Consider the following 23845-nt stretch of genomic DNA (forward strand, 5'->3'; position numbering starts at 1 on the left):
CAGGGTGAGGCCTTCGTCCTGCACTGGACATAAATAAAGGCTGATGATGAGGATAAAATTGTAAACATCCGCTTACTAATTAGACAAGGACGGTGTCACGCGCGCACAGGTAAACATGAACACATCTCGCTCGATGGCTGCGGAAACTCGCTGTGAAAACGCCGAACAGAGAAAGCGCGCCAGTGGGCAGATTGACCTTCGCGCTGTCTTTCGTCTCGCTTCAACGCGAACACACAGCGCATACGAAGCTACTGGCACTCGGCGTATGCACTTTGTCCCCTTCGCAGATCGCTTTCAAGATGAGGCCCGCGCGGGCGCGCACTTCGCCCACGTCGACGATCGCTTTCAAGATAACGGCGCCCGCGCGGCCGCGCTGTGAGCAGCAGCCGACGGAGCATAACGCACCTTCCCCCTCCCTCTCCGTCACCTCGTCTCCGTGCCTCGCGCGCGAAAGAAGACCGCGCGCTTCCGGCCTGCCTTCCTCCCTCGCGTGCGCTACATTGAGCCACGATTGCCAGCTTACTCTCGTACGCTTTCACTCGCACACACAGCGTACGGCCCGCGGCGACGATTTTATCGCTGTTGGGCTTTATACGGACCCTCACGGTGACGGCGACCGCAGAAATGCGCTTAGAGTGTCCATATAAGTGCTATCGCAATAAAATGAATTTGCCAAGTTTCATGCTCCTCAATGCACAGGAAGTCTGTCAGGGGAAACCTTTATTTACACGACTCGTAATAACGGAGCATTATGCATGTCTGTGCAGTTTTAATTCAGTGGTCTTCATTTAGGACTCGACACGGCACAGCTTTTTATAGGCACATGGAAGGTCGAAAGGAACTGACCGGTGATATTTAGTCGGAAACAAAATATTACCCTACTTGAAGGGTTCTGCTAGGTCATGCCACACGTTTCAAGGAAAGGAGCGCGAGATAAAAGTAATATACTACGCATAGCTCGTGCACTTATTGAAATCGTGCAATTATTGCATTATATTGCTTTTCCGCTCGCAACTAGGCATTGGTGGAGTGCACTAGGCTACATGGACTTGATGTATGATAGGGGTTTGGGTCAGTTGGTTGGACCTAAACTAACACCGTAGAAGTGGAACTTGGACACTAAATAATAAGTACAGAACACAGCGCCATGTTCCCTTTCTTGTCGCTTCTCCCATCGCGCTGTTGCTAATAGTTTAATCGACGCGTAGTGTGTTTTCTACCGCAGCTGTGTACAAACGCCCAAACAATGACGTCATATCATAACGATTGAGGGGGCATGCTGACAACATTCTTATCAAAAGCTTTCGTGAACGTTCGGACATTTCAATAAATGCCTCCTCACGAAAATGTATAAAGGAAATGTATCAGCAAGTTCACTGATGCTATATAAAAAAAAGACGCCTATTGCTTGTTCTCGGTATAGAATACCATGTATTTTCGAATTTTGAATATTCATGGTACACCACATAATGATCCTTTCGAAGCGTGGCTGTTGGTGATCGTCGTATAACGCTGGTTGCAGGCGTGGAAGAGCGTGTACTGCATGGCGCTGACGTTGTCGCTGCTGCTGAGCAGCGAGTTCCCGAGCATGGCGGCCGCTTTCCTTCCTCTCGTGCTGGCGCCGCTGCTGGGACTCGCGGACGCCCAAATGCTCGCCCCGCACTACATGGACGTGAGTGGGCGCCACCATTGCCGCGCATTACGCGGCAGGACCCTGCCTCTATACGACTACCCTGAAGATGAAGTTCGAAGAAAAGTAGTTGGTTTGTCCTATTCGAACTCGTGAAAAATGCACAAGTGGTTTTGTCAGACAGCCAATTCACAGACTTCGATGAAATTTCTTGCTGCTAGTGTCGATTTCTGGAACGACCTCGATTAGCACTGAACGGCGCACCGTGAGGCCGTGGATCATTGGGTCCTGAATTCAGGATCCACACTCGTGGGCCGCTGAATGACCCTGTGGCCTTTTTTTTATTTATACATAGTTTTCTTGCTCTTGCATTTGAGAAAGGAAGTAATATGTTATTAACTTCTAGAAAGCAGGATTTCCATTTTGGGCCTGCTTTTACCAAACTGCATGACAAGTGGTAAGTTTGAAAAAGAAATGACGCACGATGTTTACAAATACGTAACTCGGCACCAATAGCAGATTTCACAGTTCTGTAAACTACGCCTATTATAGCATCTAAAACGGATAAATGTGACGTATCAATTTGCAGCTTAGTGAAATTGTAGCACTGGTTATGAGGGTTTACTGTGGCGTATAAAGCATCAATTTTGGCGGCTTCAGATGTCTTATGAGATGGAATTCAAATAATTGTTAGATCGTTTTTTTTTTGTTGCTTACTTACGCACATGTTAACTTGATGCCTGAGCTTTCCTTTAATTTAGCAATTATTAATTTCTGTTGTCAATACACTGGCTGCCTAAAAAATACACTTGATACTGTATCTACATTGAAGTTTCTTTTTCATTTATATTCGATAAATGCCATCAAGTTTTGTGAAGTGGTTACCGATAAAAACGATTTCTTCGTTCCATATATACAGAGTAGCCTGAGGACTAAGGCTTCTAATTGAGAGCTGAACAGGTCTCGCTGAGACTTGGCGCATATGGTCGACCACCGACCCATAGAACGTGCACAGGCCAAGGGTCCAAGTGCGGATGTAGGTTAGTCGGTGGTACTAGTGCGTAAAGCTGCAAGCGGACACAAGGCGCCTTTTGTTCTTGACAGGCCCTTGACAAGTGGCCAAGTCTAGAGGCGGCCTGTGTCTGTGTTCCGCCACATGTTTGAGCCATCGATATGGCACTGACTAAATGTTTGCGGTATTTCAAGTTCATAATATTAGAGACAAGTTAGTATGCTGTAATATTGGTTCCAGGTCGATCCTGTCGTCTTCTATACTGTTCTGTTTTTGGCGGATTCTTCCCACTTTATTCATTACCCAAAGCCTTTGCTTAACCCAACTCTTCCCCTAGCTTGTTGTGATGTTTCTCATATTTGTATTCTCAGCTGCGGTCGCTCGATTAAAGTGCGCTACGTTGGAGCGGCCGTACGTCAAGCTCGCGGTGGTTATCTGCTTATTTTGGTACTTTATGAATAAAGCGGCAGTCTCTGTCGTTAAACAGAGTCACTGTACACTCCGCATTATCAGTTTCTACTTGTGTTTTAGTCAGTCGCTGTTATTAATGATGCGATATTTATTCCTATATATTATCTAAGAATATCTTACTGGTCAGGTTTAGCTCAAATGTCATGCACATCGCAAGTGGGCAACATGTATTCGATTGTGTTGCTCATCATCGTCTCAACGCGAATGTTTCATCATTTCATCTTGATCCCCTTACATAATACTGGATTGAATGTTTTCTCACTAATCGCTTGTAAAACAATGTCATCGATAACAACCTGTCGGCAAGTTGGTATATTCTACCAGGTGTACCACAATGCTCTGGCTTGGACTTCTATTTTTTATATTCGTTGACGACCTCCCGAACAGCATTTCTTCACAAATCCGATTTTTAGGCAAAGATTATGCCTTGTTTCAGAGTATATCAACATACAATGACTAATAAATACTTCACGAATACTTAAACAAAATAGCAAATTGGTGCTCCCTTTGGGTAATGACTCTAAATGCAAGTACATGTGTGTATCTCACAAGACTAAAATTATCCACCACAAGTACTCCCTTAGTGAAAGTGCTCTCGCACAAGTTGACTCTTACCATTACCTTGGCATCACAATATCTAATTAACTCGCGTAGTCAGAACACATTTCGAAGTTTGTAAACAACTGTTTCGAATCACTTGGCCTTCTGAAGAGATCGCTTTCTGCGTCCTGCTTCCGTACTCCAGCTCGCTTATGAAACGTTAATGCAGACCAAGCTTTAATATGCCTTTCCTATTTGGAATCGTCACCTGGTATACCTTGTTAACTCGCTGGAAGCAGTGCAGAATTTCGTGCTAGGTTTTGTATAACATCTAACTATGACTGACAAACAAGCATAAGCAGCATTAAATCGTCCATCAGTATCCCTGTTCGAGCCCTTCGTCGCATGATTTCACAACTTTCTATCCTGCATAAACTATACCACAACTATCCGCACTTCAGGAACAGACATTTACTCCCGCCTAACCGCAGTTCACGCCGTCTCGTTATCAGCCTCAGTATCCAGCGGTTGCATGGTACCACCAGTGCCTTCAGCAAATCGTTTTTAGCTACTGCTATTGAGAATATTAACATGATACCAGACCCTATAGCCAGAGTGATCATATTAAAATTAACGATTTCTTGTAATATTTCAACCCCTAATGCGCCATCGCTTTGTTGTCACTGCACTTTATGTTAAGTAGTTGTACTGTTATATTTGTGCTCTTTAGGAATTTTGCATTCATCTTCACGTACATCGTTTGATCAGGATGCATTGTTATAAATAACCGCATAACTCGATGTATAGGTTTCTTAGTGTAAATTTCAGTTTTCGCTGGTCATTTTCCTGACATATTTCAAACATGTATAGCAAGTTCTCTTGTTATTTCTTTCTCTGTGTAATTGTGACATTCTTGCTTACTGATGTTTCAGCTCCCCCCCCCCCCCCCCCCCCTTATGGATTACCCTGAAAGTATTCTTTAAGGTTCAAGCCCTGCTTTTGTCTGGTTCCCGGTCCTCTGTCATGCAGGCTGAGTACCACAGCTTTTGACCCTGGTAACCATTCCAATATTGTTTTGGAAAAGAAAGGTATTCAATTGAACCGCGTGGGAAACTTTCATGGTGAACGCCCAGGCGTGGGCCCACTGTTGCGCAGCACCCGCTGCAGGTGGCCTGCCTCCTATAAGCGCGCTCGCACGCGCGCGCAGGGCACCGTGCTGAGCCTCGCGTGCGCCCAGTGCCTGGTGGGCGTTCTGGCCAGTGACAGCAACCTCGTCGGGCGCTTCTCGTGCGCCCTGCTCGGCGTGCTGGGCCTGCGGTTCCTGGGCGTGGGCTTCGTGGCTGCCTCGCTGGTCGCCGGCAGCCTGCTGCCCGCCTCGCACCCGGCGCTGCTGCTCGCTGTGCGGCTCGTCGAGCGCGTCGTCGGCGACCTAGAGGCCGACGCACTCGACGCGCAGCGCAGGGGCGACGGCTGGTTCGTCTGCACCCACGCTGCGCCCAGGTAGACGACACTGCATGCCCCCTGCGCTGACAATGTCGCTTGCAGCAAAGCCTATTATATTGTACTTCGCTTTCTACGGGCTGATCACGTCTAAGTGTTCCGACATTTTCAATAATCACCTGTTGCAGATAAAATGCTAGTCCCTGAGCATTTTATCTGAGTTCCGAAAAGCGGACATTACTTGCACAAGAAATCGATACCCATATGCAACTAATTAAAATGCACTGATTAAATTCTTATTTACTTATATGACGACCCATACTGAGATCTGCGAATTGAAGCTGGTAAGCTTGCAAGGCCTATCAAGTTCGAATGAATTTCCAGAATGACGCCAGCTTGGAGATATACGCCATCAAAATCGACGTAAAACGTGCAATGTTGTTCCACGTACTTTTTTAATAAGACGCTGTTTTATGCACGAGCCACAAAGGGAACTGAAACGCTAATGTATTGTCCCATACTTTGGGAAATTATATCTCGAAACTGGTGTCATCCTGAAGATTCATTTAAGTGGACACGTCTTGCAAACTCACCGGCTACAATTCGTAAATTTCAATATGCACAGTAAAGTAATAGTTAACGTGGTATTTATTGCATTTATGGTAATTAGTTAAATATGTGTTTCTCTTTGTCCGCCTATAGTATTTGCACGCCTCTTCGAATAATCCATCTCAAGGACAACAATTATGCTTTCTACCACAGGAGATTTTTTAAGAATTCCGGGAAACATCACCTTCGTACAATGGTCACCTAGTAGTTTAAAGGCCTACTTTCACAGCATCCGTTTCTTTTCGTAAACTGTAAAGGCTATTCCACCTTGTGGCCGACACATGAAGAAAAAAAAGTTTTTTTTTTAAAGAAGCAGCTGTTAAGCGTTCTACCTAAATTAAGCGTTCTACCAAACAAACAAAAAATGCGGTTGGAAAGCTCGCCAAGTACGCAGTGCGTTAAAGGAGACAGTTACGCCAACCAGGTTATACATGGGCGCCAACCTACTACCTGCCAAGGTCCTGCGCGTCTGATGCGAGTGTGACGAAGCAGTACACAAGTACGCACGCGATGTAACGCTCAGAAGTCTCGCAGGGGGCGCAGACAAATTGGAGGTTGTGGCTGCTCGACCACTTCGCGTGGGTACCGCTGTTTACTGGCTCTGTGCACGCTGCATCTTCAGGTTTGAGATGGTCGACGTCCGTACGCGATGCAGCCACGGAACATATTAAATGCGAAAGGAAAAGCGTGAGAAGCGTGAAAAGCGTGAGTGAATTCGCACAGTTTGTATCTGATCGACTTAGGTATAGCGTAACGGCCAAAGCATGCGCAAAAGCCGAATTAATGTGAAGATCGCACTAATCGACAAAAGCTGTAATGCAGCAACAGGTTTTGTTGGCCGTAACTGTTCCGCGTTTAATCGAATCCAAATTATGTGCTATGCCTTCCCGAAATAGGACAGCGGGTTGAGGGTTTTTGTAGTAAAGGATGCTGAATTAATTTCCTTCGACGGGCACCTTTGACGTGCAACTTAGTACCGTGTGACTCGGGGGGTTGAAGGCGCTTTTCAAGCTGTAAAAAAAAAAAAAAAACACCTCTTTTTGCTAAGTAAGTCTGTCCTCTCCGCGATACTGGAACTCTGCACTCTAGAGAGAAATAAATCTGCATCTGCGTCTGTGGCCAAGTATAAACAGCCGCGTATACAGTCACCACCCCTGTTTGGTCCATGTTTCAGGACGGCGCAGGTTATGAGTAACGACGACCTGCTCGCCCAGCTGGCCTCCACCGTCGTCTCGCTACCCGCCAAGCGGTCGGTCACTTCTCGCCGGAGGTCCCGCTTCCATGTGAGCGCGCACGTTAACATCGACGCCGCTGTTCGACAATTCGCAGGAATCGCCTGAACGGCGCGTCTTACAGAACGGCGCGTCTTCTGCTTAGCGGTAACATTGCAACAGATGTTACCGTGTAAAAAAAAAAAATTCACCGAAAACATAAGCAATCTATACGCGTGTAAATATCTTCACGGTCGCTGTTCCAAGCAAAAGGCGCCCTCTTACGCCCACTTCATCATAGGTTAATGTCACCCTTTCTTTAATGTCACCATTTTCTTTCGCTCGATCCCACAATTTCTTTCTAATCTGACGAATATGGCGAGCGAATTATTCGCTAATGGCGAAAACTGAACCTTTAAGCTTAGAACAGCGTTTAAAGGTAACTTTGGCGGGATAGTCAAGCAGTTTCAGAGTTATGGGTTCGGGCGTAAATTTGTCAGCTATCCTGTGTCTACACAGGCGATGGATTCTTGCAGTTATCTTACCCTTCATCTCCAGTATACCCTCGAATACCTCTATTTCAACAGACTCAAGAAGCATTTCTGTTGATTCGTGTTGCTGTTTTTTTTTAACACTGTAGACACCGAGCTCGGACCGATGGCTGCGGTTTTGTACATCTTCAATGTTTCCTTCCCATTTTCGCGAGGTTGTTTTCTAACTTGGATATCCGTCTAACGCACTCCGAAATCTTCTTTTCGTTTTTAGCTTCTTGACGATTGAACTAAGTCTAACGCTTGTTAAAAATATTTCATTCTTGAATACACCCGATAATTAGTTTAGCTCTTGGCCTAGGTTCAATTCAGCATCATCACCCGGAAATAAGAAAAACGCGCATGGAGACAAATCAGCTCGCAAAAAGCTTCGCGAAGCGACCATAAGCTAGGCAGCAGAATTAAGCAGACCTCATTACTACGAAATGACTCATCATGGCGTCGGCTCACCTGAAGAATAAGCAGGAACATATTTGAAGGCTGCATCGTGGCGATATTGCGGCGCCCACTGCCGACTGCGCCGTATGCGTTGTTGTTTTATACAGGGTGTCTCATTTCAGCTGCACCAAATGTTTAAAAATTGTCTGTGGCAGATAGCACAATTATAATCCTTGGTCTAAACTACTCGATGAGGCGGACGTTACTTCCACGAGAAATCAAAGCGACTAATTGAATAATTAACATAATTATACTAATTAACTGTTTAATTAAGTATTTAACGGCACATCCTTCAATCTACGAAATATAGGCGCGCCGAGTTCGCAAGGCGTATCCACTTGGAACGAATTCTCAAGACTGAACCAGTTTCGAAGTATTAATTTTCAAGGTGTCCAACGAAATGCATGGGCGTTCCAGTTAACTTTTTGAGGAAAACGCTGTTCTATGCATTGAAGCACAAAAGTAACTGGAACACCAATGCATTTCGTCGGACACTTTGAAAATTCATATCTCGAAACTGGTTCAACTCTGAGAATTCGTTCCAAGTAAATACGCCTTGCGAACTCAGCGGCTATAATTCGTAGACTGAAGAATGTGCCGTAAAATAATTTAAAAGTTAATTAGTGTAATGATGTTGCTTATTCAATTGGGCGTTTTGATTTCTCGTTGAGGTAATGGGGGCCTCATCGAGTAGTTTAGATCAAGGATTATAATTGCGCTATCTGCGACAGGCAATTTTTAAAAATTTGATGCAGCTAAAATGAAACTCCCTGTATAGAGTCGCTCCCCGTTGCCGCCACCGATGCTCCCACAGAGCACTTATGCCCACGTTACAGTAGCGACAACGTTACAGGTAGCATTCGTCAATCGATGCTGGATGCATCAGCAGGTCCATTTTGCCGATAAATAGATACAACTTATGCTGATGGTAAAACAACGGCGGGAAACTCCAAGGACCTGCTGAGCTCGAGGTCGCGGGTCTTATTCCGGCAGCGGAGGCCACAATCCGATGGGGGCGTATAATGCACTGACGCTGCTGTACCGTGCATAGGGAGCACGTTAAGGAACCTCAGGTGGTCAAAATAAATCCGGAGCCCTCTGTTACAGCGTGCCGGCCTCCTAATGAAATCGTTATTCCTTTTTACACGTAAAAGCCAAAATTTAGTTTTACGTTGTGATGCCAAGACCATACATGAGGGCAGTTTTCTCAGCTGGTCCCGCACATTCTGCATTTGTATAGTAATTGTAGTAACTAAGACTCGAGCTCAATTGCTGGCATCCAAGGCCATTTAAGAGAGTAAATATAGCTATCGCATTGCTGCCAATGAAGGCATATGAGGCTAAAAGATGGTTGCATTAAGAAGTCTTATTGATTGAACATATAACCGGACTAATATATGCACTGGCTCTCCTTGCACTGACCTCAACGCGGCACTTTCCTGGACAGACCATGCAGGAAGCGAGTCCCGACGAGGCCTCCCAACTGTCGGCCCAGGCCTTCGCGGCACGGCGCCGTCCCTCGACGGTGCGGAGGCGCCTGTCGCGCATGCTCTCTTTCTCGGGGGCAGCAGGAACGAGGCGCAAGTCCCGCGCAAAATCCATCTGCCTGCCGAAACTGCGGCCCGTTGAGGTTCCTCCAGCCTGGTCGGCGCCGGTAAGACAGGCGCGCGTACGGCTTTAAAGAAAGGACGAACTACACGTATGCGCGCCGGCGCACGGAAGCTCGCGCCCACGCGCCTTGCATGTGCCGCGCTTCGCGAGTTATGGCGGTTTGAACCTACAACATGCGTGCCAGCACGCACCCTCTTGGCTCACATATTCGCCTTGGTAGGCATCGTTTCGTCTGGTTTCTCGTGCCAAACATACCCAAGCCAAGACAATCCATTAGCAACGATCCCGTTGTTGCCGACGCGCCTCGTTAGGCCTACGCGCGCGGGAATCGCACAACAAGCTCGGAAATTGGACGCGCTGTGCGCTCATAAGTGACGTTTCAGGTGAGTTTAGAGAAAGCGAAAGCTCATTTCAATAGTTACTGGTGATCAACGCGAGTGAGAACATAGCCATCACGAGTATTCACGCTGAAGCGGGAGCCATGGGTGACGCCATGTTGGACAGCGCTATTTCTTAGAGTGGGTAAACATTAGATATCTGTGCTCGAACCGCGCATCGACGCGTACGATGTGTGCTGCACCACATGCCCATGCATGCGTGAGGCGCGTGGGCGCGAGCTATCGCGCGCCGGCATGCGTACGTGTAGTTTGGCCTGTAGGGCCCCGTTACTCATTGAGCGCGGCGCCAACGGCGTTGAGCGTGAGCGAAAACTCGCTATCTCAGCGGGGCGTGTGCCACGTTTCTACCAGTCACAGAGAAGCGTGTGCCCGGTGCTTTCTACCACTCATAGCGCGGGGACCCGGCATCCGCGGCAGCGGCGTTGCCGGCCGGCCGGGCGGGGCAAAAAAAAAAAAAAAAAAGCAGAACGCTCGCCTTGCTGCATAACGTTCGCCGCGAGCGTTTCCCGGTAATCTTTACGGCTAAATGAGCTTCAGTTGCAGTCAGGGATCTTTGAATGATATCACCTTCTACTCTTATAGATGAAGCTAGTATCTCCAACTTTTTATTTTTTAGTATATAGATGCTATACGGAAAGATCTCCCACACTTAAAAATTGCAGCGGGACTTGTAGTTTTTAGTTGCAAAAAGTATGCAATAATAAAATGGCGTCAATTGCGACTAGAAACAAATTAACGTTTACAGAAGTTATAAAATCTTGAAGCAATAAAACTTAACACTGCAAATCTTGACACTGAATCTTTATACAATGAGTAACCACATGACATAAACAACAAAAATATATATCAGAGTAGGGATAAAGTTTACACAGTAGCAATATAAGTTGTAAGTGCACATTGGTACGATGGTGAAAATATTGCATGAGCCGTTTAACTACCCCAAATTTTCACACCCGCAAAAAGAACAATTTGTTTGCCGTTGTTTCTGCGCGATATTGCGGGTGAAGGAATATTCTGGAAAGAAAGTTTAGTGGTTCGGGTTTATTGAGGCTACTTCTGCCAATGACATAACTGTAATGTAGATTTTTAATAGGCGCTATATAATGATGCCATGGTTGTACCAGATAATTTTATTTAGTGCGTGGAGATTTAAATCAGTAAAGATGGGGGTATCATCAGCGTTATAAGGAGCCGATGCAATAATATGAACAGCGTAATTTTGGACGTGCTGCAATGGAGCTATACATGGTGTCTGAACTATCATGCACCAACATTTAAAAATATGCAAATGCAACGTAGCTTTACAGAACCAAGGTAATGTTGTTGGCCGTCGCTTGGCGACTGAGAATATTTTTTGCATTTCGCCTCATCAGATAATTAGTCTGAATTAATCAACTTCTCAAATATTATAATTAGATGAAAGGTATCAGTGAGAAAATTGTAGAGCAACATGAAAAACTCCCCATACAGTTTTCTGTTGCTCAATACGTGCTGCGTAAAAGTGTTTTTCCGAGCGTGAAAGAAGCCCGCGAATACACTCAAAGTGCTTGGAAGGGTTGGTCGCGCGGCAATTTCTCGCAATTTTGCAGCATAGAGTGGGTATACCGGCTCTAGCGGAAAAGCTGGGCGAAAAAATTGGAAACCGCCTAGGCGTCGGCATGTGGCTACCTGTAGCTTTGGTGACGCTAAAGATAATTCAAGAATGATGCAAAACATTCAGAGCCCTTCCACTACTCTGAAGATGGAAGCCAGCGAAGCTGTGACTATGATGGCTCTGCTATAATAAATATTGCTATGGTGAATTTATGTATTACTATTATTGACTATATTAAGCGTCTTCGGCATGTTCGTCAAAGAGCAAGGACACCGGCGTCTTGTTTTCGCCCGCCGCGATGGCCATGCGTTTGCTGCGCCAAGTCCGCCCCATCGTCATATACTAGCGTATGAGGCACAGCGTTCATAGCAGCACCACGCTGCATGGCATCGTTAGGATCCTGGAAGATGTGGTTAAACGAGCGTCCGTCCCATCGCGAGTCCAAAAGGCAACTGCTGATAACAGCGCTAGCGCGATCTATACGTCACGAGACATAAGGGCACAACGATTGGTGGGACTGCCGCCACCGAGTATCGCGACACTTGTGAAAGAGGCATCGGGCGGTGGCGACAATGGGCCATCCATCATTCATTTTGACACCTGTGCTAAGGCACTTTATGCATAAACCCATATATATCCGCCGCCGAAAATTGTTGTTCTATGCGTCGTTTTGTCCGCGGACGCGATCCGCTAGAATCTAGCCATACATACGGCGTCGCTGTAAAACAAGTATTTACACGTATCAATTCATCATCATCATCATCATCATCAGCCTATATTTTATGTCCACTGCAGGACGAAGGCCTCTCCCTGCGATCTCCAATTGCCCCTGTCTTGCGCTAGCGTATTCCAACTTGCGCCTGCAAATTTCCTAACTTCATCACCCCATCTGGTTTTCTGCCGACCTCGTCTGCGCTTCCCTTCTCTTGGTATCCATTCTGTAACCCTAATGGTCCACCGGTTATCCATCCTACGCATTACATGGCCTGCCCAGCTCCATTTCTTCCGGTTAATGTCAACTAGAATATCGGCTATCCCCGTTCTCTGATCCACACCGCTCTCTTCCTGTCTCTTAACCTTAGTCCTAAGATTTTTCGTTCCATCGCTCTTTGTGCTGTCCTTAACTTGTTCTCGAGCTTCTTTGTTAACCTCTAAGTTTCTGCCCCATATGTTAGCACCGGTAGAATGCAATGATTGTACACTTTTATTTTCAACGACAGTGGTAAGCTTCCAGTCAGGATTTTGTAATGCCTGCCGTATGCACTCCAGCCCAATTTTATTCTTCTGTAAATTTCTTTATTACGTAGGGACAATCGTAAAGTTCATTTAGCATACATGGGATAAAATTCCGATGGCAACTTATAAAATTTACTGTATGTGAAAGGGTGCGTTTGCAGGCGCCTTGACTAGATGGCGCTACCATACCGAGGTAGGCTTTGATTTGCGTTTGATTGCATGTCTCGTCTGCGCTGGAGAGCGCCTGCATAGCGTAGCAGCATGGCGGTGCCCTTGCGGTTATCGATTTCGCGGCGTGGGCGCAGTGGGGATCTTTTCCTCTGCGTTTGTGTAAGGTAATCCAGGGCCTTCGTACAGACGTCGTGGGCAATTAGCTACGAACCGGATTTGAGCCCTGCTTTCGCAACTCGTGTGAATCAACCTAGCATTCGCGTTTGCATTTAATTTCGCCGCTACCACGCGGCACATCTCCACCTTTTTTACCACTGAAAAAAATCATCATTTCTGCGATTATGGTTACTACTGTGCTCTCCTTCGGTTCCTTTTGTCCCCGTCTATCACGCTGTAGCTACTATGAAGCGTCACCAACTCGCCCAATTTTCCATTTTAATGAATGGTTACAGTGACGTACATCACTGTGTTCGGTCAATCGGTGATGGCAAGTTTCGGTAGGAGCACGGCGTCGGTTCTAGCTTCTAAACACCGAGCTCGCGTTCTTCTTAACGTTACAGTAGATATGCGGTACCTGTCGAAAGTTGTGGGCGCTTTGTGCCCGAGCGATAACGCGTCTCGTACTAGGGTACACGCATGCGGAATAACGGGTTAGCGTAGCCATAAGCGTGAGATGATGACGATGGTTTTTAAGTCAGCCCCTTTGAAACGGGGCGGTGACAAATAGTTAAATAGCCTGCTTGAGTTATTCATGTATGCTATACATGTTCTTCATTCTATTTTGTATACATCTCCATAAGCTTGCTTTCTCTTCGTCTCTTCCTCAAAACTTCTCTATCTTCCTTGTAACGCTACCTGTGCCTGTAACGGATCCACTCGTACCAATTTCTTCCCTGCTTATTTTTTTAAGCAATACTCTAACTGGCTCTTGCTTATCTTGACTGCTGACCGGTTAATGCATGCGTCCACTTTAAACCCAAGCGCTTCTAGAAAGTGTACGTTACCTGCGGTTCTCACCGGGTGAATTCCTTCGCATTCCATTGCGATGTGCTGAGTGGTCTACGGATTTTTGCTGCAGAATACACATGACTCATCTTGTTGCGAGTATTCGCTCCGGTATATTCTTGTCCTTAGGAATCCAGCTCCAACCTCATATAGCAAGGCACTGCCCTTTTTGTTATCGTACAGATCTCTCCTAATTTCTTTCTTCCCTGTCTTGTAAATCTCCGTGGTATTTTTTTGTTTCCATTCTTTGCATCCAATTCGTTGTCTCTGTTTCTCTCACTTTCTTTCTGATGTTTCCTTGTTGTCTATATCCACTTTCAATTACCCGGTACGTGATCGCCAACCTTGTTGACCTCTTCCCCCATTCTGTACGTGTCCACGCTTTTCAAGTACAGATACTTGAGCACTTAGCCGCCCCTTTATTTTCATCCATGTTCCTGAGCGTTTCTCCAAAACTCATTTTGCTCTGCGCTTCTCTGATTTTAAAAGAGGCCCAGCCCATGTCACCCTGCAGTGCCGCATTTGTGGTTTTACCGTGGGGTTCCAACCGGCCTACCGATCTTTCGTTAACTTCTAACCCCGACAAGATATCCGATTTTAAGTGCAGAAAGGCATTCGCGAACGCGAGCGCTGGTACCATTGCTCCTTTCCCGATTCCATGCACCACCTCGTATTTATTGCGGCCCCAAAGTGCTTCATGTTTCATTATTGCTGTATTCCGCTTCCCCTTTATTTTTAGTTGGTGCTTGAGTATGTCTTTTCAGCGTGTGTGTATAGCCGAGGTATTTATATTGCTTGACTGTGGGTATGGCTTGCTGTTGAATTGATACCACGTAATTTCTCGTCTCTTCATTAAAGAGCATAATTCCCGATTTCTATGAGTTTAACTTAAGGCCAAGGTTTGTCGCTGCTTTGCCACACATATTCGCAAGTCTCTGTAAATCTCTTGCATTGTCGGCTACTAGCACTTTGTCGTCAGCATACATCAGTCCGGGATCTTTTCGCTGCACCAATTCTCATTACGCTTGTAGGATAAGTCAAACCCTAATTCACTGTTTTCCAGGCGTCTATGCCTTACAGATAAAGCATGAACACCAATGGAGATAGAGGACATCCTTGCTTCAGTCCTTGGTGAATTTTTGCGTGAGCAGTTTGATTGGTGGCGCAGAGCTCAACCAGACAAAACAAAGCTAATATTGAAATAACCAAGTGTATTCTACTTCGCTGCTGCCCTACGTTTTCGGCAACGACGTAATCGTGCATACGGTACAACTTCAGTGTTTTATTCAACAAGGTCAATCATGGAACACGAAAACGTGTTTATCAGGCATGGAGGTAAGATGAAGCGTCACAAGATGTCGCTGCGAGCGTCCAGTAATTCGGTATTACGCTAACGCCCTTACTTATAACAAAATGCCGGACACGCTAAAGATCTCTGTAAGCAGACACTGAACGTTTTCTGTTAGCTCTACGCATATAGTTGTGCTTACTTTAATAATCAAGGACTGACGGCTTACTGCAGCTGTCGCCATTTGACTGGATACAAGGACTTAGAAGGAGAGCAAATTAGGGGCTGCAGGGGCCTTTAGCAACCCTTTTTACTGTGGCTACTCTGACTCACGTGCTAGGAAGCGGAGCAATCATAATTTACGTACATATCGGAAAGGGTAATGTAACTCCTAGTTTATGTATTTTAATTCAGTGCCACCGATGTGGCGTCAATTTGGTGAAATTCGTGACTATCGCAGCGATAATTACCGCAATGAAATCATTGCTCGTTTGATGTTTCTCGAACTACCATTCGCGTAGCACCGAGCCCCGATCACGCGCCGGCTGACGGCGCACGATGCGACCGCGGCAGGACAGCGTCAGAGACGTTCAACTGTTGGCTCCACGTTCGGCATCGCGGAGGCCGCCTCTGCCGCCCAGAGCCGGCGCACGTCCCAAGCGCTGGGGCGGTTCGTCAAGCCGGCACTTCGGCAGGAAACCGCGACTCCAGGTGCTCCCACGGAGACCGCGGTGGGCGCAGCGCCTACGGACACCGGCAAGTCGGAAGGCGCTACTCCATTCCGCGTGCGGTCACTCTCCACTGTGGGCCCGGGGAAGAACATGGATGCGGTGAGTGGTAATCGCGTCTATAAATAGAGGTGTATTGTTGCTCGCCTTGTAGGCAAAACAGCAGTCTTAGTGTACCTGCTGATGCTCCAAAACAGAGCAGAGTTGCTCAAAGGTCCGTCATTTTCTTCAAAAGCTATGCGCTATAACTGCTCGCGCGCGAAAGCGCCAAACGAAGTATTATTTTTACAGCAAAGCTGTAAACCTCTAGTTGGTCGGGGTCTGTGCTCACCAAAAAACAAACGGCAGCTTGAGGGCTTTGTGTTTGAGTTTCCGCGTAACATAATTATGTTTTCTCGTATATTCAAGTTGCATTCCGATGCTATCACGTCCGCAGGTTGTGTGTATTTTCTGACGCGTTTTACTTCGAGAAATATAATTAGTTAAATAAGGCACTTGCGCTAGGCGGAGGGCCTACAAGAATGAGGGTAGTAAAAGCTCGTTAGTTCGGATTTCTAGGGACCGGAAAAAATGTCCGAATTAACCGAATGTCCGAATTATCGAATGGTCAAAATAAACACAATAAACGCACGAGCTTTTCAACATACCTTTACTGCACAAAGTAATTACGGATGCTTGTCTGTTTTTGAGCAGAAATCCGCGCGGACACAATTTTTCTGAGCCCTTCAAGGTGCTCAGGAGCTCGCATGCTGTCTGCAGTGCCAAAACAAAATTCTTCAAGGACGACGAGGGCCTCCGCGGCTTCCTGCACAATGCGAGGCGGCCTGTGCGGCTGCTCCTCTTGAGGCTCCTCTTCATTCTCGGATTCGTCACCATGTATGACCTCCTTCACGATTTGCTCATCAGTCAGAGAGCCGGCAGTGGTAACGCCATCATCAATGCCAATATAATCGTCGAGTGTCACTGCATCAGGCAGAACACTTCCGAAATCCTGCCCGTCGTCGGCACCGTCGTTTGGCGACACTTCGGCCGCAGTAGCATCGCTGGAGTCGGGCACACCAAAGCCACTGCGCCTGAAACAGTTAGCGATGACGTGCGCAGGTGTATTCTGCCACACATGCGCAAGAATGCTAACTGCGCTCAGGAGACTCACGTCGTATTGTTTGCCGAATTCATGGCACAGGAGCATACGTTTTAACACGCGCCGACGGTACTTGGTTTTCACGTATTGGATTATGCCCTGGTCCACGGGTTGAAGCGCCGATGTCGTATTCGGCGGCAAAAAAAAAAAAAACTTGAATGTTGTTCAGTCCGATGGCACTGTTATGTGCACTGCAGTTGTCCAGCCCGATTAGCACTTTGTGGTTCTTGGCAGAGAACTGTCGATCCAACTTTTGGTTCCAAGTTGCAAAACTTTTCACCCGTCATCCACGCTTTTCGGTTGGGACGGTAATCAACGGGAACAGTGTTAATGTTCTTAAAGCAACGTGGCTTTTGTGCCTTTCCGATGACGAGAAGCGGCAAGCGCTCTGTCCCCGTCATGTTGGCGGCTAAACGTACGGTCACTCGTTCCTTACTTCTTTTGCCGCCGACACAAGGATCCCCTTTCATAGTCACGGTTTTGTCTGGCAAAGGTTTAAAAAACAGTGCTGCCTCAACAGCGTTAAATGCGTTATTCGGATCGTAGGCAGCAAGGTGCTCCAGCAGCTGAGCACTCTTCCAGTTGTTGACCACGTCTTCGTTCACGGCACCTCTTTGGCCGCAAAGGTCTTGAAGACGAGGCCGTGTCTTTCTCTGAAGCGTGCACACCATCCTTCTTATGCTTTGAAGGAATCGATGTCCATCATCGCTGCAAACTTTTAAGCTTGTGGCATAATCAGCGGTCCACTCAACGGCAGGTTCGCATTACGCGTGCTAACCACCCACTGAAGAAGGGCTTCTTCCAACTTTGGATGAGCTGCTGTTCGTAGCCGCTTTCTCGATGCGCCGAACTTCTCACCTTCAAACGCCTGAAGAATTTGCTCTTCATTTTTGACATATGTACTAAGAGTACTTCTTTTAACATCGTGCTTCACCATCACTTCTTGTCGAGAGAGCCCGTTTTTCAGGGCACGCAAAACTTCTACTTTGGTGGCCAATTCCTTGGCCACCAAAGTCACTTGGGCCGCTTCGCCGGCGTTGCCATCGGCGGAGAGTGCGATCACACGAGCGCTCAGCAGGAAAGCACCAGCAACGATTAAGCTGAAGGTGCCGTACTGAATCGTTCCTCGATAAAACGGCCTTCAACGATGCAGCACACCAACGTGCACAAACCAACAAAGTGGCACAGTCATAACCAACACGCTAAACGGAAGAAAAAAAAAACAACAGAGAAGGCGTTCATCCAGCCTTAAGTCAAGCTAAGTCGATAATTGATGCCCATGGCGACGCTGCATTTCAGCTTCACTGATGTTCCCAATACTTCTGTTTTTCGTTTTCGAGCCTGGCTACTGGCCCGAAAGTCGCCGAATTATCCGATTTGCGGTCAAATCCGTCCGAAATAACGAGCGCCCAGTCTCGTAGAGTGATGCGTATATTTGCAGGGACCAGATGGCACGTCCGAATCAACCGATTTTCCGAATTAACGAGAGTCAAATTAACGAGCTTTTACTGTATATGATGCACTTTCGCATTCGTGCGTGCGCACGTGCTGAAATTGTGCCCACGATGTATCTGTCCTTGATGAGCGGGGGCTCTGGCCGTTGCATCTGTCGCACAGCGTGTGCCGCGACTGTATTCGACATTATGGCAAACACTGTCCAACAACGGTACCGCTACCTATCGGTGGCGGGCACTCAGACAAACATCAAATGGCAGCTGGAAGAGGGCTTTGTCTTTCAGTTTCGGCGTCACATATTTATGTTTTCTCGTATATTCGAATAACATTCCCAAGCTATCATGTCTGCAGCTTGTGTGTCAGTCGTACTTTACGCATTTTTATGATGAAATTTACTTTTACACATTGATTTAGTTCAATAAGGGACTTGCACTTGGTGGAGCGCCTAGAAGAATGAGGATGTATACTGCACTACCACACACGTGCGTGAGTGCGTGACGTACAGTAAACCGCAAATGTTTACGGACCGCGGGATCAGACAAAACGGTGAATATTCGAGCTGTTTGTGAATGTAGCTAGCAAAACCTCCCAGCACTATGTTGCTCACATGTACTAACTAGTGCAGGGTGGAACTGAAAATACCACGTTGTTTTCCCAGGCTGCTGAGATATTCAACTTTTTTTCGGAGCCAGCGGTCCGTAAGCTTTTGCGGTTGACTGTACGTCGCTTGCGGTGATGGTGCTTGTGTAACATCGGCATCAGCTACGGTGTACATCCACTTTCACGGGGTGGAATGGAGGCGGAATTTTTTTTCTTATTCTCGTCGTGATCGACAACAAGCGAGACACTTGTTCGCACGGACTGCGCAAGTTGACTTCTATGATTACACGCTCCTTCAGCTCAAAACTTAAAACAACACAGTATATTGCAATTGCAGGGGACAACAGTATTTTTGCAGGGGAAAAGCTGCTGGAGAAGATGCAGTAACAGCCGATCTAATCAAAGATGCAATAGATATAATGCTTGAAAAGCTTGCGGCCCTTTATACACAAGGCCTCCCAACTTCAAGTGTACCAGAGAGCTGAAAGAACGCCAACATTATACTAATCCATAAGAAGGGAGACATTAAAGAATTAAAGAATTATAGACCCATTAGCTTGCTTTCAGTATTGTAAAAAATATTCACCAAAATAATTTCCAATAGAATCAGGGCAACACTTGACTTCAGCCAACCAAGAGAACAGGCTGGCTTCAGGAAGGGATATTCTACGATGGATCATATCCATGTCATCAATCAGGTAATCGAGAAATCTGCGGAGTACAATCAACCTCTCTATATGGCTTTCATAGATTATGAAAAGGCATTCGATTCAGTAGAGATACCAGCAGTCATAGAGGCATTGCGTAATCAAGGCGTAGAGGAGGCATACGTGAATATCTTAGCAAATATCTACAAGGATTCCATAGCTACCTTGATTCTCCACAAGAAAAGTAGAAAGTTACCTATCAAGAAAGGAGTCAGGCAAGGAGACACAATCTCTCCAATGCTATTCACGGCATGCTTAGATGAAGTATTCAAGCTCTTGGACTGGGAAGGCTTAGGAGTGAGGATCAACGGCGAATATCTCAGCAACCTTCGGTTTGCAGATGACATTGTCCTATTCAGCAACAATGGAGACGAATTACAACAAATGATTGAGGACCTTAATCGAGAAAGTGTAAGAATTGGGTTGAAGATGAATATGCAGAAGACAAAGATAATGTTCAATAGCCTGGCAAGAGAACAAGAATTCAGGATCGCCAGTCAGGCTCTAGAGTCTGTAAAGGAGTACGTTTACCTAGGTCAATTACTCACAGGGGACCCTGATCACGAGAAAGAAATTTACAGAACAATAAAATTGGGTTGGAGTGCATATGGTAGGCATTGCCAAATCCTGACTGGGAGCTTACCACTGTCGCTGAAAAGAAAAGTGTACAATCATTGCATTGTACCTGTGCTAACATATGGGGCAGAAGCTTGGAGGTTAACAAAGAAGCTCGAGAACAAGTTAAAAACCGCACAAAGAGCGATGGAACAAAAAATGTTAGGCGTAACGTTAAGAGACAGGAAGAGAGCGATGTGGATCAGAGAACAAACGGGGGTAGCCGATATTCTAGTTGACATTAAGCGCAAGAAATGGAGCTGGGCAGGCCATGTATTGCGTAGAATGGATAACCGGTGGACCATTAGGGTTACAGAATGGATACCCAGAGAAGGGAAGCGCAGTCGAGGTCGGCAGAAAACCAGATGAGATGATGAAGTTAGGAAATTTGCAGGCGCAAGTTGGAATAGGCTAGCGCAAGACAGGGGTAATTGGAGATCGCAGGGAGAGGCCTTCGTCCTGCAGTGGACATAAAATATAGGCTGATGATGATGATGATATTGCAATTGTACCATAATGGAATGTTTATCCAGCATGCAAAAGCGCTTTCTCTCGTGGCCAGCGTAGACAAGCGCGTTCTCTCCATGCCCGGGAGGCACGGAATATTTGTTGCGTCCACGCTAGCGGCAAACCATAGGAAACCTCCAGAACCAGGCTGCCTTCTGATACGTCGCGTCTAGACAATGAATAACTACATGGTGAATGTAGAAAATGGAACGTTTATTGTTTGCTTTGCAGCGGTATATATAGGGGTTGATGACGTACACTTCACGTGTTCTAGGTTACCAGCCGCAGACACATCATCTTTTCCCCTACAGGTTGAGGCGGACAGGGGCTTTGTGTTGCCGGTAGACCTTCGGAGTGAAGTCTCTGGGCTAGGGGCTTGCACCTCATGTCTTTGCATCTCAAGACCGGAAGGTCCTGCCATCGCGTTCTCGTTTGTCTGTCGATCTTGTTCTGTCGGTTGATCATTCCCGGGTACTTCTCGTCTTCGTTGAACCCCTTGCTGAGTGTCAACGGTGATCATTCTTGCTCCCTATTGGTCCCTCACTGTAGCCGGTATTCATTTCGATCTCGTCCAGTCTCGGGTCCAAACACGTTGACCCTGTTGCCAATTCTGTGGACTCTTGTACTGGCGCTCTGGGTTTCTTGTTTGCTAGTTCGGCGTGACGCAGTCTATCTTCGTTCTTATTTGTTATCCCAGTAGTAACTCTGCCGGAGACTTGCCTTCTTTGAGAGGGGTTCGACAGCATGTACATAAGAATCTGGCAAGCCTTGTCTGTAATTTGCCCTGTCTCGTTTTCTTTAGTCCTTCCTTGACTGTGCGAACTGCCCTTTCTGCCAAACCGATGAACTGTGGATGATATGGGGCCGTGGTGAGGTACTGTATTTGATTCCTATCCATAAAGTCCCGGAAAAACGCACAGGTAAACTGCGTCCAATTGTCGGTTACTACGGTTCTGGGCAGACCGAACCTCGTAGGGCATCCCCAGTGGTTTCTGACGTGGCTGACATCAGAGGCAGTGTTTCGATCCATTTAGTTGTAGCGTCTACTGCAACTAATATCATGTGCTCGTCCACTGATCCTGCGAAATCTAGATGCAGGCGGCTCCATCTTTCGTTCAGGACTGGCCATGATACTGGCCTATGTCGTGGAGGCATTGGCGCGGCTTCTATACAGACTGCACAGGCTCGTACTAGGCGTTCAATTTCCCCATCAACGTTTGGAAACCAGAACAAAGATCTGGCTGTCTTTTTTATAGCTGCCATCCTCTAGTGATTCTCGTGTGAAACATTTAAGACAGGTATGATTGCAGCAGTACGTATGACAATTCGATCAGATACTGCATGATCGTCAGTTCTTGTCTCTTGTTGAAATAGGGCCGGTATCGTCGTTGGTACTCCATTAAAGAATTTGGCCAACCTTGAACAATCCACTGTTTGACTTGAAGAAAAGTAGGATGATAGTCCGTCAGCTGTATTAGGTCCCGTGGTGTGATAGTTTTGCTTGTTAGGAAGTCTGTGTACAGCACATACTCTGGGTTTTCTTGCAGGCCCTTAGATTCTTCATTGGTCTGAAGTGGCAGCCGGCTCAGTGCATCAGCATTGACGTTGTCTGTACCCTTGCGGTACTCTAAGACGTATTGATAATTGTCCAGCAAGAGGGACCATCTTTTATCCTGGCTGCCGCCATGGGAGGAATGGCTTTGTTCGGATTGAAGATACCCGTGAGCGGTTTATGATCTGTCACCAAATACAAATTTGTTTCCGTACAAATAGTTTTAAACCTGGTCACCCCAAAAACAAGTGCCACCGCTTCCTTTTCCGGTTGCGAATAGTTTCGTTCCGCTTGGTTTAACGTTCTGGAACGGAATCCTATGGGGTAGTCAATTTCATTTACACGGTGAGAGAAAACCGCGCCAACTCCTACTGCTGACGCGTCACATTCCAACCTCATTGGTTTTTTTCGGGTCGAAGTGGGCTAGAAACTTCGAAGTCTGGATTGCTTCTTTGACGTGCTTGAAGGCTGTCTCTTGTTTGTTTGTGGCGGTTCAGTCTAAATCCATTCTCTCGTAACCGCTGCAGCACTTTTCGGAGTAGTGTGAGGTCATTTTTCTTCTCTGCTATGGTGGTATCGTCAAGCTAAATTTCGACACCTGGCAGATCCCTGAAGAGCAAGTCCATTCGTTTTTTAAAGATGGCTGGCTCTGAACTTACTCCAAGGGGAAGTCTGTTGAAGCAGAATAGGCCCTTGTGGGCGTTGAGCACAGTCAATTCTTTAGCCTTGTCGTCCAAGGGTAGTTGATTGCAAGCTTCTGTCAAGTCAAGAGTGATGACTACTTCGCCGCGGTTTAGCCGTGCGAAAATGTCTTCTACCCGTGGAAGGGGATATTGTTCAGTAACCGTAGCTGTGTACACCGTGAGACGGAAATCTCGAAACACGGATGGATCCATCCGGTTTCACAACAGGCACGATAGGTGTGGCCCATTCCGCAGTCGTTACTGGTGATAAGATGCCATCTGCCACCATTCGGTCCAGCGCTTCCGAAACCTTGTGCACCAAGGCATAAGGTAGGAAACGAGCCTCACAAAAACGAGGAGTAGCTTGCTTTTTGAGTTGGAATTTCACGGGTGGGCCGGTGAATACCTCCGTAGAGGCAAATACATCCCTGAATTCATCCAGTAAAGTCGGTAGAGCTTTATCCGTTTGTGCTTGAATCATGGATATCAGGTTGGGTTTCAGCATAGCTACCCCAGATTGGTTGGAGGCTTTTATAATGTCTCTTCCACAAAGTGCCGGGCCGGGGATGTCGACGACGACTAAAGATCCGGCGACCGTCTGTCCATAACATGACTCAGTCATGCGTACTTGACCCGCTACGGGGAGCTCTAG

At 46.7% G+C, this 23845-nt stretch overlaps 1 protein-coding gene across 1 annotated transcript in view; it reads left to right on the forward strand.

Annotated features, from left to right (window-relative positions):
- Nucleotides 1-23845, forward strand: part of LOC119443747 (uncharacterized) — a 131272-nt gene that overhangs the window by 31542 nt on the left and 75885 nt on the right. The window contains exons 2-6 of the mRNA XM_049663182.1: nt 1523-1672; nt 4861-5153; nt 6877-6985; nt 9350-9556; nt 15727-16035. Of these exons, the coding sequence (XP_049519139.1) occupies nt 1523-1672; nt 4861-5153; nt 6877-6985; nt 9350-9556; nt 15727-16035 (1068 nt within the window). The remainder of the gene's footprint in view (nt 1-1522; nt 1673-4860; nt 5154-6876; nt 6986-9349; nt 9557-15726; nt 16036-23845) is intronic.

Source organism: Dermacentor silvarum, chromosome 3 (genome assembly GCF_013339745.2).
Source record: "Dermacentor silvarum isolate Dsil-2018 chromosome 3, BIME_Dsil_1.4, whole genome shotgun sequence".
Lineage (NCBI taxonomy): Eukaryota > Metazoa > Arthropoda > Arachnida > Ixodida > Ixodidae > Dermacentor > Dermacentor silvarum.